The sequence below is a fragment of the Falco biarmicus genome, chromosome 7 (genome assembly GCF_023638135.1).
Source record: "Falco biarmicus isolate bFalBia1 chromosome 7, bFalBia1.pri, whole genome shotgun sequence".
Lineage (NCBI taxonomy): Eukaryota > Metazoa > Chordata > Aves > Falconiformes > Falconidae > Falco > Falco biarmicus.
In genome coordinates this window covers 50,982,382-50,996,612 of record NC_079294.1, presented here as the reverse complement: position 1 = coordinate 50,996,612, position 14,231 = coordinate 50,982,382, and the positions used below count along the sequence as shown (strand labels likewise).

The following is a 14,231-nucleotide window of genomic DNA, read 5'->3' as shown; positions in this document are numbered from 1 at the left end:
CTCCCTTAAACAGCATAATTTTGTTAGATATTGAAGAGCAGCAGTTCTTGCTGCAGACTGGTATTTCCTGCAAAAGCTCAATATATTTGCCTGGCAACTGTTCCTTGCATTCTAACTTCTGTTGAGTAAGATCTGTAACTTCACTGCTGGTCACAAACATACGTCGTGGCATTTGCAAATGATGCTGGGACCATACGAAGTACAGAGGAGAGCTAGCACGAGGAAGCTGTGTGAGGCCTAGTGAGCAATGATTGTGATGGAAAGCCACATGCTGAATTAATGACATTTTTTCTGTGTTTGAAGTAATTTTCTAAATTACTTAGTAGTAAATTTAGTTTTAGTTTAGTTCAGAATAACCCAGAATATCACTGAATGCTTTATTTATATACAAGAGCAGATGTTTTGGGCTGAGGAGGAGAACTTTCAAGAGCATGACTCTACTGAGTCAGACTGCCTTTGATAATTTTTTTTTTGTCCCCCCCCCATCAGTTTTTGTTTTTGTTTCCTCGGTTAAATAATTTACACTGTTCGCTGGGGTAGGTAACAACCTTCTGCCACACTGTGTTTTTGGCACTGGACTGTTGCAGTCAGTGCCAAAACAAATATACTGTAAAAGCTCAGGTACACAGGCTTTAACCCTCTTGGTTTTCCTTTTCATCTCTGCTCCTCCTTAGTGTTTCTTCTCCATCAGTATTTGTCTCTCCATTTACTTTTTCTTTTTTAGTACTGAGGTAGACTCAGGGTAAAGCTCATCGACCGTGTGTGGAACTAATGGTCTGTATGTGTGGGGCTTATTTGTCACCCTACATCTGGAAAATGAATTTGGCTTGGAAATTACCAGATTCATTCTGAAACATAAAATGACAAAATAAGTACATTTTAAAAAAAAATACCTCTTTTTTTATTTGGTCAGTTAAATTTGATTTCAGAGTTGGGTGAGTAGTCTTTCATCTGTTTCTCTGGGTCACTGCAATGCAGGAATGCTTGTTAGTAACTGCAGGCTTTATAGGTGGTTGTAGATCCTTAAATTAATTCCCAGCTGTCTTTTTAAATAAAGCTTGTTAGGTTTGGGGTTTTTTTAGACTCAGTCTTGCTTTCCTTAAAACTGTAAATCCTGTTTGCATTGGTCACTGATGTATGAGCTAGCCATGGGGGCTGTAGTTCTCTTTGCCTGTGTGATAGAGCGTAGTGCTTTGGAACCCATTCCGTTAGGAGATGCGTATTTGTTGAGATGGGGTAAGGGTCTCAATTTTGGTCTCATAAACTAGACCTAATTTTCCTTTTAATTACAAAAAAGGGGAGTCTGTTCTCAAATGCTTGATTGTCTTTTAAGCAAATAAACTTAAATTAATATTTTCTAGATTTTCTTTTCAAAAACTTGCTTGTACTCTCTACTCAACAAAACCACAATCTGTCATAAAGGTTGAACGTACGCTGAGGAGAGAGGCTGCTTCAGAGGAGAGCAGTAGTTGGACGTTCAATACATTGCCTTTGTTTAGAAACTAGATCTAATCACTGTGATGATTTTGAAGCCGAACTTGGAAGAACAAATTTTAGTACTGTCTGTTCCAAAGTATTTAATGATTTAACTAAAAATCAGTGGTTTGAAATGACTCTTCAAAGCGTTCCATGTGGTAAGGAAGACAGGATAGTCTGAGACATCATGGAAGTGGGAGATACAAAGTGGGTAGGAGAGTGTGTGGCAGGCTCTTGATTTATCTACAGATTAGTGCCGATCTCATTACAGCTGGTTTAAGTGTAAGCAGGATAGTAATTTTCACCTGCCTTTCCCAAGCACTTCAAAATGTGCAGGTGTTAAACAAGATCAATGCATTATTCTTTGTTTTTCTGATCTTTGTGAGGTGCTAAGGCCCACAGAGTTATTAGGCTAGTTAGTTTTTTGTCGCATCTGCCTGAGGTTCGTAGAGTGAAAATTCCAGACCCAGTGTTTGGGATGAAATTAAGCTTTGAGCCATTTCTTTTTTGATCAGTCCCATCTGTTTCATTTAGTAACCTGTTCATGCTTTGATTTCTGTTTTAACAAACATTCATCAACTAGGTAAAAAGTGGCTAAAAGGCCATTAATTAAAATAATCCATGCGGGTTAGAAAGTGCAACTTAACCAGAAGTTTAGATCTGAAAACTAGTTAAGGTATTCCTGATTTTTATTTTGAGATTCTTAGAGGAAATGGTCTTTATTGTGTAGAGTGAATTAGAATTATAACTGATAAAGTATTCATTGCTTTATGGTGTCCTTGTTACGCGAGCAGTGTAAGATTTTGTGTCCTTAGTGATTCATTTCCTTGATTGTAAGAGGGTGTTTTGAACTGCACATGACATGGCGAATGCCCTTATCGTTCAGCGATCTTAGCTGGTATGTTGAAGCAATCCTCCAGTGGTTGGGGATTTTTTAGTCCCTTTTGAATACCTTGTGTTATTTTGGATCTTGTAGTTATGATTTTTTTTGACAGAATTTATTACCCATTTGAATCAAGTCACAATACTCACAGGCAGCCTGGCAAACTAAGGCGATTCTTGAAGTTAGCCTGCCCCCCGATACTGCAAGCAGACAGCTTTTTGATTTTAAAGTGACCTGGTGCTATCAGGCTTGGGGATGGGGGCTGGAGGTCCTTAGCAACACCAAACAGGCAGACACTGATTTTTCAAGGTAATTTGTAGGTACACCGTTTAGGATTCTATGTATGTGAGCATCTGCTTGTCCATGTCAAAATACAAGTGCATTTTCTGAGGATAGCCATGACCCTCTCAAAAAAAAAAAAAATTAACCTTCAGTTCATTATTTTTTTCATTTGGTAATGTTTTTTTTCCCCACTCAATATTTATCTCTTTTTTTTGTTCACATGGATGGTTAATAATGTATATTTCACTAGTATTGGGGAAGTAGAAATGAAATGGTGGGGACTACAAATAAGCAGATTAATTAAAAGGTTATATAAAGAAAGAATGAAGACTCCTTGCTGTCTTGCCCCTCTTTTCTGGAAACTCCCATTTCCAGCTTGAATGTTTTGACCTGCGCTTGATTGCTGACTGACTCAAGAAGAGCCCTTTCCTTAAGGGTTTAAAAATTACATTACGCTGTTGGCTTTGCTGTGTTTCTTTCTGGCTGCTGTCAGAAAATGAGTGTTTGTCTCGCTTTAATGTCAAGATTGGATAACTTTTTTCTTTTTTTTTTCTTGGCATGCTACTACTATAATGAGGAACAATATCTGTTTTCCTGTGAGGGCTAAAAGCATTGAATTTTAAAGTATATCATTATACATGTGTGTGTGTGTACATATGTATTTAAACGTAGTTACTAGTTAGTTATCAAAGTAGCCAAACAACTAGAAATTGTTTTTAGAATGCGAAGGAGAAACAGAGGCAGCAATTTATTTTTTTTTCAAATGCTTTTGGCCATGATTGTTCAGTAGAATAAGCCTTGAACTGATGTATTTTGTCTTCTTTTCCTCTGTCTTCATCATGCATGTTTTCTCACTGTTGCTTTCAGGTAGGATGTGATTTCTGTGGTGTACGCAGGAAGATCAGCTGCTGACGTTTCTTGACCTGAAGTTTGACTTGACACATAGAAAGACTGAATTACCAAAAAGTACAGCACTGCTGTAGTCTGCGAGCTAGCGCCGGTGTGCGTGATTGGTAGTGCTCAGTGACCTTATTTCTTTACCATAACAGAATAAGCAGCACAGCATGTTCTGGTGTGTCTTTGTGTACAGCTGCTGTAGGTGACCTGACTGGTTGTGCACACCTCCCCGTTCCTTTAACCGCTTCCTCAGGAACTGGCCTGCCTGTTTACGCTGCTTGAAAGAAGTTTTCCTTACCTACTTGTCTGCCTTTCCACTACTCGATTAAGAATGTAGGCAAGTAAAAAAGCACGCATTTTTTAACGTCCAAGTTTTTCAGTGTGGAATTGGGATTGCATAATTGAAATACTGAACTGTAAGCCATTGTGGCTGAGGAGGTGAATTACATGCAGATGAAGCTAATCATGCTGTTCGCTGACAAACATCCTTCAGTGTTAGGAATGTGTCGGGCACTTCAGTGACCTATTTATTCTATGAAAAATTGTTCACATACACGTGTTTTATATTCCTATTCAGTTGTTGTTTAGTATGTCTGAATGGTTTTCCGTTGTAATAGAGTGCTTCGCTGTAACCAGCTGAAGTGTCTTTCATGAGACAGAGCAGCACTTTTATTTAGTGACAGAGAGGAAGAAGCCATGTGTACCTGTATGCATGAGCACAAAGTCGATTTCATGAGTTCACTCACTATCACAAAATGAATGACTTGTTTCACTAAACTTAATCAGTCTGGTTTTGGCTGAAAGAAAATAGCAGAAGAAATAACTGGGGTTTTTTTCCATAGCTGTAAGGTGAGGGTAGCTTGTTTGGTAGTTTCAGTGTTCTTCAGACTGAATTCTCCTGCATTTGAATGAATTGGGTTAGGCTAAGGCTTGATACTGTTGAGACTTCTGTTTGTTGTGCATCTCTTTCTTTCAGTGTTTCATACCCTCATAACAATAGTTAACATTTTTGTTAGTAATGCTTACCAGGAAACTTACTTCCATGTAAATTCTCTTCCTTTGATGTAAATGTAATTTCAATCTCATCTTTTCTTTCCTTTTCCTCAAGAATGTGGGTGTTAGCTGATTTTAAAACACTTTGAATAGTGTAATTAAACACCATTTCCCCTTCTGCCTGGTTTCATTATGACCAGAATGCTGTTTTTCTAAACAGGCAATAAAGAAGTCTAAAGATGTAAAATATTGTTAAATAGAATGTTTATTTTTCTAGTATCAAACAGTTTAGAACAAGTTCAGGCCATTTATGAACTCAGTCCCAGACATGGGACTGAGTGTAGGATCGAAAGAAGAGCTTTATGTGAAAAGTTTGAAAACAGACTTTAAAACCTAAACAGTAAAACAGCTGACTTTGTAGGTAAGGTGTAGAACGTGGCTCTAGTTTTCAAAGCCTATAATGTTCCTTTTCCCTGCATTCTCTGTCTAGAAATGGGCTTTAGCCTATTTGAAGTTTTAAAAAATACTCTTGTAACATTTACTTCCTTTTTCAGTCACCTGGCTTTCATTACAGTTACACATCTGGAATTGACTAGCCCTAAGTTCTAAAAATGTAGACCAGATACTTTTACCAGATGTGTATACAGTTTAAACACACCACTCCCCCCCCCCCCGCCCCCAAATCTCAAATCAAACAAAAAAAAAATGAAACCCAATGCTAACCCCACCTCCCCACCCCTCCTACCCCCTGCCAAAAACCCCGAACTCCCAACCCCCAACCCCCCCACCCCTGCAAAAAAACCCAAACCCACCAAACCAACAACTATAGGCATTTAACTCAATATTTAAGTTCTGGAACCTGCTCTTAGATTACAAAATGTTAGCATTCTGCTTGAACTTGGTGGGCTTCTGTGTATGTTAGTGCTTGCCCTGTCTTATGATTTTACCAATGTGTTTAGTTGAGAATACTGGTTTCTGTATTATTGATTCCTCCTGAATGTAAATGGACTGTAGGGTCAGGTAATAATAAAGCTTGCATGTATACTTACAGCAGCTGGGGTTTTAAATACACAAAAGAATGCAAAGTCAAAAACTGTGAACATGATCAGTTGTGTTGATATGTGTGTACTTGGTGCTGTGTAACTTACACTGCCTGTTATGTTTACGTGCTGCCTGTAAAAACACTGACTTACCTTGGAGGGTACCTAGATTTTTTTTAGGCCGCTTTTATTCTGCTAATAAAGTGGGGTTTTGAGTGCCAGGGTGTCCGATTCTGCACATATCCAGATGTCCTGCAGTCTTGACTGATGTTCTGTGATGAGTAAGACTTCTGATTTTTGCCCTGAGAAGCTGCTTTATTGTATATGCTGGTTTATGACCGAGTTTATGGGCCAGAAGGAAAGACTGCACATGGCTCTGTCATGTTGTGATTTGCACAGCTCATTGTAAGTGGAAAATCCTTGGTTCCAGTGTCGATTCTAATGATTGAATGTTTCATCTGGTAGATTTTGACTGTAGAATGCATGGGTATTCATTGCTGTGGAGACTGTAGCCTGGGTAAAAGCTGTGAAGGCTGGGCTCCATGAAAGTCACACTTCCTTGCTTTGGCTCACGGTTCCCCTCAATAACTACTTATTCATGGGAAGTGCCATCTTTAAGAGAAGGAGTTGTCAGTCCTCCCTCAGCACGGAAGAGCTGCCTGGAAGGAAGGTCTTCTAAGGGTGCTCCTGAGGTATTCACGGCTTGAATGAATGGGGATCTTATGGAGAGAACTCCTCAGCTGATTTATTCAGTCTTTGAAAAGAGTGTTGTGTCTGCATCCAGAGGGAGTTCCAGAGCTGTAAATTCCAGTGGTGGGCAGAGCCTTTTTGCAGCCCCAGCATGTAAGCCCATATGAGGGACCACATCCAAAATGTTTGTCTCCTTGGTATTTATCACAGTCTAATAACGGCAGAAGCTCCCTACTTAGAATACCGGCTTTCATCGATGGCATTCTCTGGTGCCTATACCTCTCACGTTGCATATAGCATATGGGAACTTTTAGGTATTTTAATTCAGAGCTGTTTTAGGCAAGTCACCTGAAAAGTTTTGTGTAGAGTGCTGAGTTTTGGGATGTCTTACCCTTGCCTGCAATTAAAATGACATAAAGGACTAAGGTGTTGGGGCCAGTAGGCTCAGTTCTGAACTATGCTGATAATCTTGTATTATTTTGGTAAATTATTTAATTTCTCATTTTTCAGTCTATAGATTGGAAGTGGGCTCTGAGAAATGCTCTGAATCCTGTGACTGAAAAAGTTTGCATTTGAGATCTTATACTAAAGGGTCTTGCATAATTTGGGTTAAATGTTTGTGCAGTGTTTTGTATTCCCACCACTTGTGAACGTTTTCCAGGATTTTTGCTGGCAGGTTTCTCTTGCCTTCCAGATCTTTGGAGGAGGTAGCTTTTCCTCTGATGCCTTAGGTCTGATGTGTCACAGACAGAAGGATGGTGTTTCACAAAGCAGGGGTTTCACATTCTGATACGCAGATTGTTGCTGCTTTTCTCTTCCCATGTTGTTGCTGGAGACTGCCCAGCTCTTCTTTTGCTACATTTGTCAGGTCCTTTTAGGACCAAAATGTAGGGTAACTGAGGATGGTTAGGTAAAATGAAGTTAAAGGTATGGGGAAGGAAAAATAGGTCTGTTTCTATAGACTACTTTCACATTATTCTTGTGCCCCCCCCCCCCCTTTTTTTTTTGAGAGAGAGAATGGGCATGTGGGTACACACCCATGCATACGTATAGCATATGTATACATGCTACACATACAGCATGCTAGACATGTAGCACATATGTGTGTTTGTCATAAGTGCTTACATTAGTGGGGCAGTTTGCTCAGCGTGATGTGAGTGACCAGTGCAGACACAGCGATGTAAATACTGTTCCTTCTGCAGATGCTGAGGTGAGTAATGGTGGCCTTTTTCAGTTTAGCTTGTTCAGTGTAGCTGACCTGCTGTGTCAACATAAACTGAACTGAGAAAAGGTCTCTTAGTCCAAAGATATTTCTGTGTAGGTCATTACGTTATTGTAGTGTAACCGTATAATTATACAAGGAAGATAGTGTTGGTACAGCTCCTTTTGAGAACAAAGTCCAGGCTGTTTTGTAAAGGCTGTGGAGACTCTTGGAAACAGTTTAAAGACTCTTAATCTTGTTTCCATTCAGTGTGCGCTTAGCAGAAGGACCAAAGTATTGCTCTTATTGTGCTGATATTTCTGTGGCCTTTTCTTTAGTGATGTGGTAGAGTATTTTAAAACTTGGATGTAGACAGGGTTCTGTAGTAGCTATGGCCTCGGGTCACTTGTGCTCGGGTGCCTGGCGAAGTCGCCGGTTTGCATCGATCACACAGCTGCGCTGCTGCCAGGGCTCTGGTGGATGCTGTGTCTTGCAGGTTTCTTAACTTGGCTGCCTTACAGATACTGCTTCCTGTTTGTCTCCTCCTCTTCCTAGTTCTTTTTTCTTCTGCCAGTTTCTAAATTATGCAGCGTGCTATTTAAACAAAACTATTAGTTTCACAGGTTGTTTGTATGCTTCTACTTAGTTGTGACTTTCCTACAGTGGAAATCTGCAGCTTTGTTCTGTAAGGAATACTGCGTTTGCCAGGAGTGTTCGTGCTTCACAAGACGGCGTTGGGAGTCAGTTTTCCCTAAGAAAAAGTCAAGGTTCAGAAGTACGTATTTGAGTGATCCTGAGGGTTAGATGGGGCGTGGGCCCTGTGATGAGGCTGCTGAACTGATTAGCCCATGTCTTAGTCATTCTGCTTGGCACAGCTCGGTGGAAGTTATCAGGATGATTTACAGAAAGTGGAGGCTGGAGGGATGACTCCAAACATTCCCATAGTTATCTATGCGCCTGTATGTAGCGGTGTTGGGTTGTTTTCTCACTTGGGGGGGGGGGGGGTTGATACTCCATTTACAGAGGGCTCTGTAGGCTATATAACAAACGAGTAATCGGATTTCACTTGGAGAAATCATTCTGTATAAGACAGTATTTCCCCTTCCTATTACATCATGAAAAACTGATTCTAAGCTTCTGAATAAGCTGATACTGATGTAAAATGGCAGATGACTTGCTGCTTCAGACAACATTGTGGCATTGCAGATTTGCTTTCTTTTTTCTTTTGGCATGTTAAGTATCGTCTTTGCCTAACCACTTGAAGGTAAGCTAAAAATACAGCAAAGTGAGGCAGTCGGTAACTGTCAAAGTAGCCGCTCCAGTTCAACCTGAGAAAACAACCAGTGTTCCTTAGCCTGTATACCGCTGAATAAGGTGTAACAATCACAGATACATTTTTTCTAATATGGTTAAGATGTTTGTAGAGTATAACTTTATTCCAAATTAAAGGGTGCTAATGTAGTGCACCCCTCCTCCTTTTTTATATAGCACTTAAAAAAATTAAAAAAAGTAAAAACCCCAATCCCAATTGGAATACTGATTGTTGAGGGAAGACATATGCACCTGTACAGATGGATTTGAGAGTGTTTCCTCATGGTTCGGTGTAACTGTCTGACCTGGAAGTTCTTAACTCCCAAGTCTGTTTTAAGGGCCAAGTTCCAGCGCTGTGTAAAGTGCTTTGAATTGAGAAGGGATTTGCTATGGATCTTGGTCTCTTGTTTCTAGTCTGCTTCTAAGCCTTGTGCCTTCATGTCAGTACCACATCTGAAAGGAGTCACATGCATTTTCTTTACAGATGAAGCCAAACTGTCTACCTTTAATTTAGATTATGAGCAGTTCAGGACAGTGACTATGCTTTTGCCGAGTTCCATGGTGCCTGTCTTATTAAGACTCCTGACTAATGCCTGAAGCTCCCAGCCTAATTTAACTTATTAATAGTAAGGGACAGATGGTAACTGCTTCAAGATCTGAATTGAGGAATACCTAGAGAGCCAAGCTTTAATGCAGGTATCTACCAAGCCAGCCTCAGAGAAATACAGAATGCAGTCTTCAGCAACCTTTAAAAAAAAATCGCTTGTGTAATCCCTCAGAACAGAGCAACTGTAGGTCACAAATATTGTACTGACTTCTGTGTTTAATCTTAAGTGGGAGTCACTTCCATGTTATTTGAGTTCTTTGTGGGAGGAGATGTTTGTGCACAAGATAAACTACACATTTCTAATGTGATGCAATTGGGACAAAGTTCTGCCTAAAAGTTTAAGCAAACAAATGAGCCATCTTTTCCTATTCCCTGATATCAAAGATGAAAAATTTTAGTGGAAGCTATGTTTTTGGCGTTGTGCAGAGTTGGTGGACTTGTTTGCTGCCTTTGTACAGAACATATAAACTTGGTGTGAACTTCGCAGAATGAGCACTACTTCAGCAGAATTTTGACACTCGACAGGCAAGCAGTGCAGGTATTTAAAATACCCGAGTGTGACATTGTAATTGCCTGGTATAGGGTGGAAAGTAAGAATGATAGTTTACATCATAAAGCTTTGACCTACTGGTTGAGATCCAGTTCTGTCCACAGATGATAACATAGTGAAAGTAAAAACTTTTTTTTCGAAGTGAGAGATTTCTGCTGGGATTTTAATGCCAAGATGACTTTCACGTTCCTGGCAAGGAAAGTGTATGGTAGTCGTTTGTTCGTGCAGTGCTTAATCTGTGTTTAAGTGCATGAATGGTTTTGGTTTCTCTTTCCTTCTGGTTAATTTTTTACCTTTCAGTTTGTGTAACTCAGGAAAATAAAATTGTATCAGGTTAAACTGGTGGTACGTTTAGCCCATTTTTAAGTGATGATGGCTATTTAAGGTCTTCTGTTTGGCAGTGCCGAATGTTGGTTTTCTTGATAACATTTTGGTCAAATTAGATGCACCTCTTCCACTTTCCTAACTTGAAATGTAAGCCAGAACAGCTCTACCTTGCTGCCTGCTATCTGTTGGAGGATTACCATCTCTGTTGTGGGAACGCATCAGCTTTAGAAATAGAAAAATTTGGTTTTGGTTTTCCAAAACCAGAAACCTGAGACATGTGAGGAAATGTATTTCTGAAGTAAAGGAGTAATTGCAGCAATTGAAGAAAACAATTCTGGAGGCTTTACTAAAGAGTTTGAAGTCATTACTTCAAATAGTATTCTGTGGAATGTGCATTTTTTCCAGTGAACTTAGTTAGATTCTTAGTTTCAAACGTTCCTTGGATTGGGCCTATGAAGTGAAATACAACTATTTGTAATAATGAATTCAGATCCAGAAAACAATTCTTTAAGCAGTGTTAGCTAGTTTATTTTTTGTCTGATTTAAGTAAGAAAGGTGAAAGCTAATGGTGGAAAATTATAGAAGCTCTTCTAAAGAGCTAAGCTAGTTACTCATCTCCTGATTAAAAATTGTGACCCCCTCCTTGCTTTTTTCATTTTAATTATCATGTAATTTGATAAAGAAACTTCTTTCACTTTTGCCAGCATGGTTTTCTCTGATAGTCTTTGATCCCAACAGTTTGATGTGTACCATGGTTTGTAGCTTGTGAACCTATTTTTGAGTGTTGCTAGAAGTCCTGCGTTGCCTGCTCAGGGGATGCTGCCCTGGAGCAGCTTCCGTGCACGCTTGTTACCCAAGTTCCTTTTTCTGAGGTGTGACACCACACAAGGAAGGCTGCTGCTTAAGCTTTCCCACAATAAAAACCAGTATAAATTACATGTACGCTAGGGTTTGATCCTCTTCTTTGTCCTTCCCTCCCTCGGCCTTGACACACCCTCATGTTTTTGGTGCCTTGTTTTTCCTTCGTAACTGTCTTGACTGACTGCTCCAAGCAGCAGTTATTTTCAGTACGTAGAAAAGTTAGGTGTCACCATACCCTTTTGTGTTTTGGGGATAACTTAAGTCATCTTTTATGGTTGTTTTCTGCCCTTGCGGAATTGCACTTAGCATTTAATTTTCTTTTCTCATTAGGCTGGGTTTTTGAAAGTCTAGTGCTCTTTCTGTAAATTCTGTGCTAATGGATAGATGTTAACAATTCTACTTCATTCAAATCTAAGTGTTCTATGTTGTAGCATCCCTCCTTCAATGACATGAGCCAGATTGGAATTCCTCTCAAAATTTGAGGGTTCCATGTCGGTTTAGTTGTATTTCCAAAATTGCTATTGTTTATAAAGATGCATGTACTTTTTCTTGACTTGATTAATGGAAATTTTGCTCTGCTTGCCTGTTTTACTGTGTCCTGCTTACATGGGTTACTTACTGAGATTTTCTTTCTAATCTGAATTTACAGACTTTGCTACTGGGTTGGGGTAGGAGTTAGAACGATATCCCATTTCTGTGACTCTACCCAGGGGTGGTGTTTCATCATTTTCTAGCATCTACTGTTTTCCCCCCTTTAATCCCTTTAGTTTAAAACATCCATGTTTGTTTAATTTTTCTAGGCTTAGAAAGCAGCTAAAAACTTCTGACACCTGACACTGTGAAGCACAGCACTGCATTACATTTTACCCTTTCAGCTTCTTGTGCCAGACTGAAAGAGTAAAATCCTTATGGGTAAAGCCTTTACCAGCACTGCAACATAGGAATGCATATTGTAAATGGTATATGTTATCGTGCGTTGCACAGTAACTTACTCTGTGTGCTTCTTATCAGATTGCCAGGCTTTCTTGCAGTATCTTCTTTAAAATGACTTCTTGTATAACAAGTTTTATGAAACAGGAGTGAAGTACTACGGCTTTTTTCCTGCGCGTTCGGTGGACTGTCCTATTAAAAGCCAAAAGAGAAGTGTTTAAACTTTACCAGTGTTTTTGCTACTAATGCTTCTGATATTCTGGTATTACATTTCAAAATCAAGTAAACCTCATGTGAATACAAATAAATTTTTAAATTTTTCATGGAGTATAACAGATAAATGTGTAGCTTGTGACTAAAACCCAAGCCAGAAGAAGGCTAATGTGCTTTAGTGTCGATAGCTCTTCAGTCTGTTAGCTTAGTCCCTAACACAGGTTAATGAACATGGCTGGCTGTTGTGTATAACTGTGCTGCTAAGGTGGAGTCAGCAGAGCTACTGCTAATGCTCAGGATGTGTTATACAACTGTAATATCAGAGACAATTAATTTGACACTTTTATTTTTTATTTTTTTTTTATCTTTTGTAGTGTGCCGGTCAAATAAAAGTCCGTGGGTCTGTCTGACATGCTCAAGTGTCCATTGTGGAAGGTGGGTACAAAGTGTTAGTATGCAAATCTTTTAATCAGACCTTTACCTTTTTCCTTGTTTGCTTGACTCTGAGGCAGTTTCCTGAATGCCTTATAATTCCCTGAAATAAACCTTTCATGATCTCGTTTAACATTGTATGTTTAATACTAAACACACTTCTTTGCTGCCTTGTGAGAGTCCCGCGATTATACTCAACATAATTCTTTTTCTGAAAGAAAAGTATACGGTGAATGTGATTGCTCAGCTCAAAGAGTGCCTGGAGAACTCCTAATTCAGGGGTTTGTTGTAAAGTTCCATTGCGTGAAAGGTTTTTTCTATTGTAATAAGATGAAACCAGTAATAATTCTTGGAAACCCACAAATCCAAAGTTGGCACAGCTTATTTTAAGAAAAACAGCAACTGTCTAGCTTAGACAGAAAATACCTTAAATGTACTGTAGTGTAGTTTTGGAACAAAGTTATTGCCATAACATTTAAGAACTAGCTACCATTGGAATTCCTTCAGAATACATCTGGTTTTTGTCTGTAGTAGTTGAAGTACACCAAAAGAATTTGTAGAGGAATGATGGAGTCAATGTTTATTCTTTGTCAGGATAATTGTAGAAAATTTGCTGCAACATAAACGTTTGAGATGCACATATTTATGAGGATGCAGTTAGTGTTGACATTTGGACAGTATCTGAGATGTGAACATGTTTTCATCTGTAGGGTAGTGTCTGTGCTGATGTGCTTCTATTCTGGAAAAGCATCATTAACCTTGGTGACTTTGTCTTTTAAAGTGGATTCAATGAACTCCAGGTTTTGTTTCTTTGATCTGGGTAACAGTAACTGCCACAGTTTTAATAATGTCTCTTACTCAGAGTTTTCAGCACAAGCCCCTTTCTTTTTCTCTATTTATGTATTAATTTATTTTGTAAATGTATACTTGGTGAGAGCTAAGAGAGGGGGAGCTACTTCTTGTTAGTGTGATGGTGTGAAATAAATAGTTTGGAATATTTTACTTGTTACTAATTTTAAAAAAAATATGGTTACTGTCCACTTATGACCTTTCTTGCGTGCAGTTAGTAGACATTGAGTGAATTACTTAGGCAGTTTGCTTTGACTTTCTGAACTGCTCCCATCCATCAGGAGTAGAAAATAATTGAATTAGAAGAATGTAATATACCTTGCAATGGGAGCACTTTTGATCGTGAAAGCACACAGCATATTCTTCTGTTCAGGTAATGTTTGAAATCAAAGGAAAATAAATAGAGCTTTTCAGATCTTTGCTTGAAGTTCATCCTCCAGGTTAGTCACTGGGAGCATTACTGACTGTGTTACAGCAGCAGAGCATTTCTGTGGGAGCGTAGCTTTATAAACCTGGCATTTACACCGTTAGGCACAAAACCAAACTCCTGCAAGCACAACTGTCGTATTCTGGTTGTGACAGAATTGCTGCAGGATTGTGCCAGCACAGCAATGTTGATAACTAGCACAGCTGCGTTAGCAGAATTGTTTACACCTGCATGTGAGAACAAGTGTAGAATACAAAGACCT

General features: G+C 39.2%; 1 protein-coding gene across 6 annotated transcripts in view; it reads left to right on the top strand.

The window, feature by feature from the left end:
- Nucleotides 1-14,231, top strand: part of USP3 (ubiquitin specific peptidase 3) — a 48,594-nt gene that overhangs the window by 7,113 nt on the left and 27,250 nt on the right. For 4 of the 6 annotated variants that reach the window (XM_056345437.1, XM_056345434.1, XM_056345438.1 and 1 more), the window contains exon 2: nt 12,636-12,696. In XM_056345437.1, the coding sequence (XP_056201412.1) occupies nt 12,636-12,696 (61 nt within the window). Of the gene's footprint in view, nt 1-8,082; nt 8,238-9,626; nt 9,919-12,635; nt 12,697-14,231 lie in introns of those variants that run through there. The other 2 variants (XM_056345440.1, XM_056345439.1) reach the window with 2 other exon arrangements.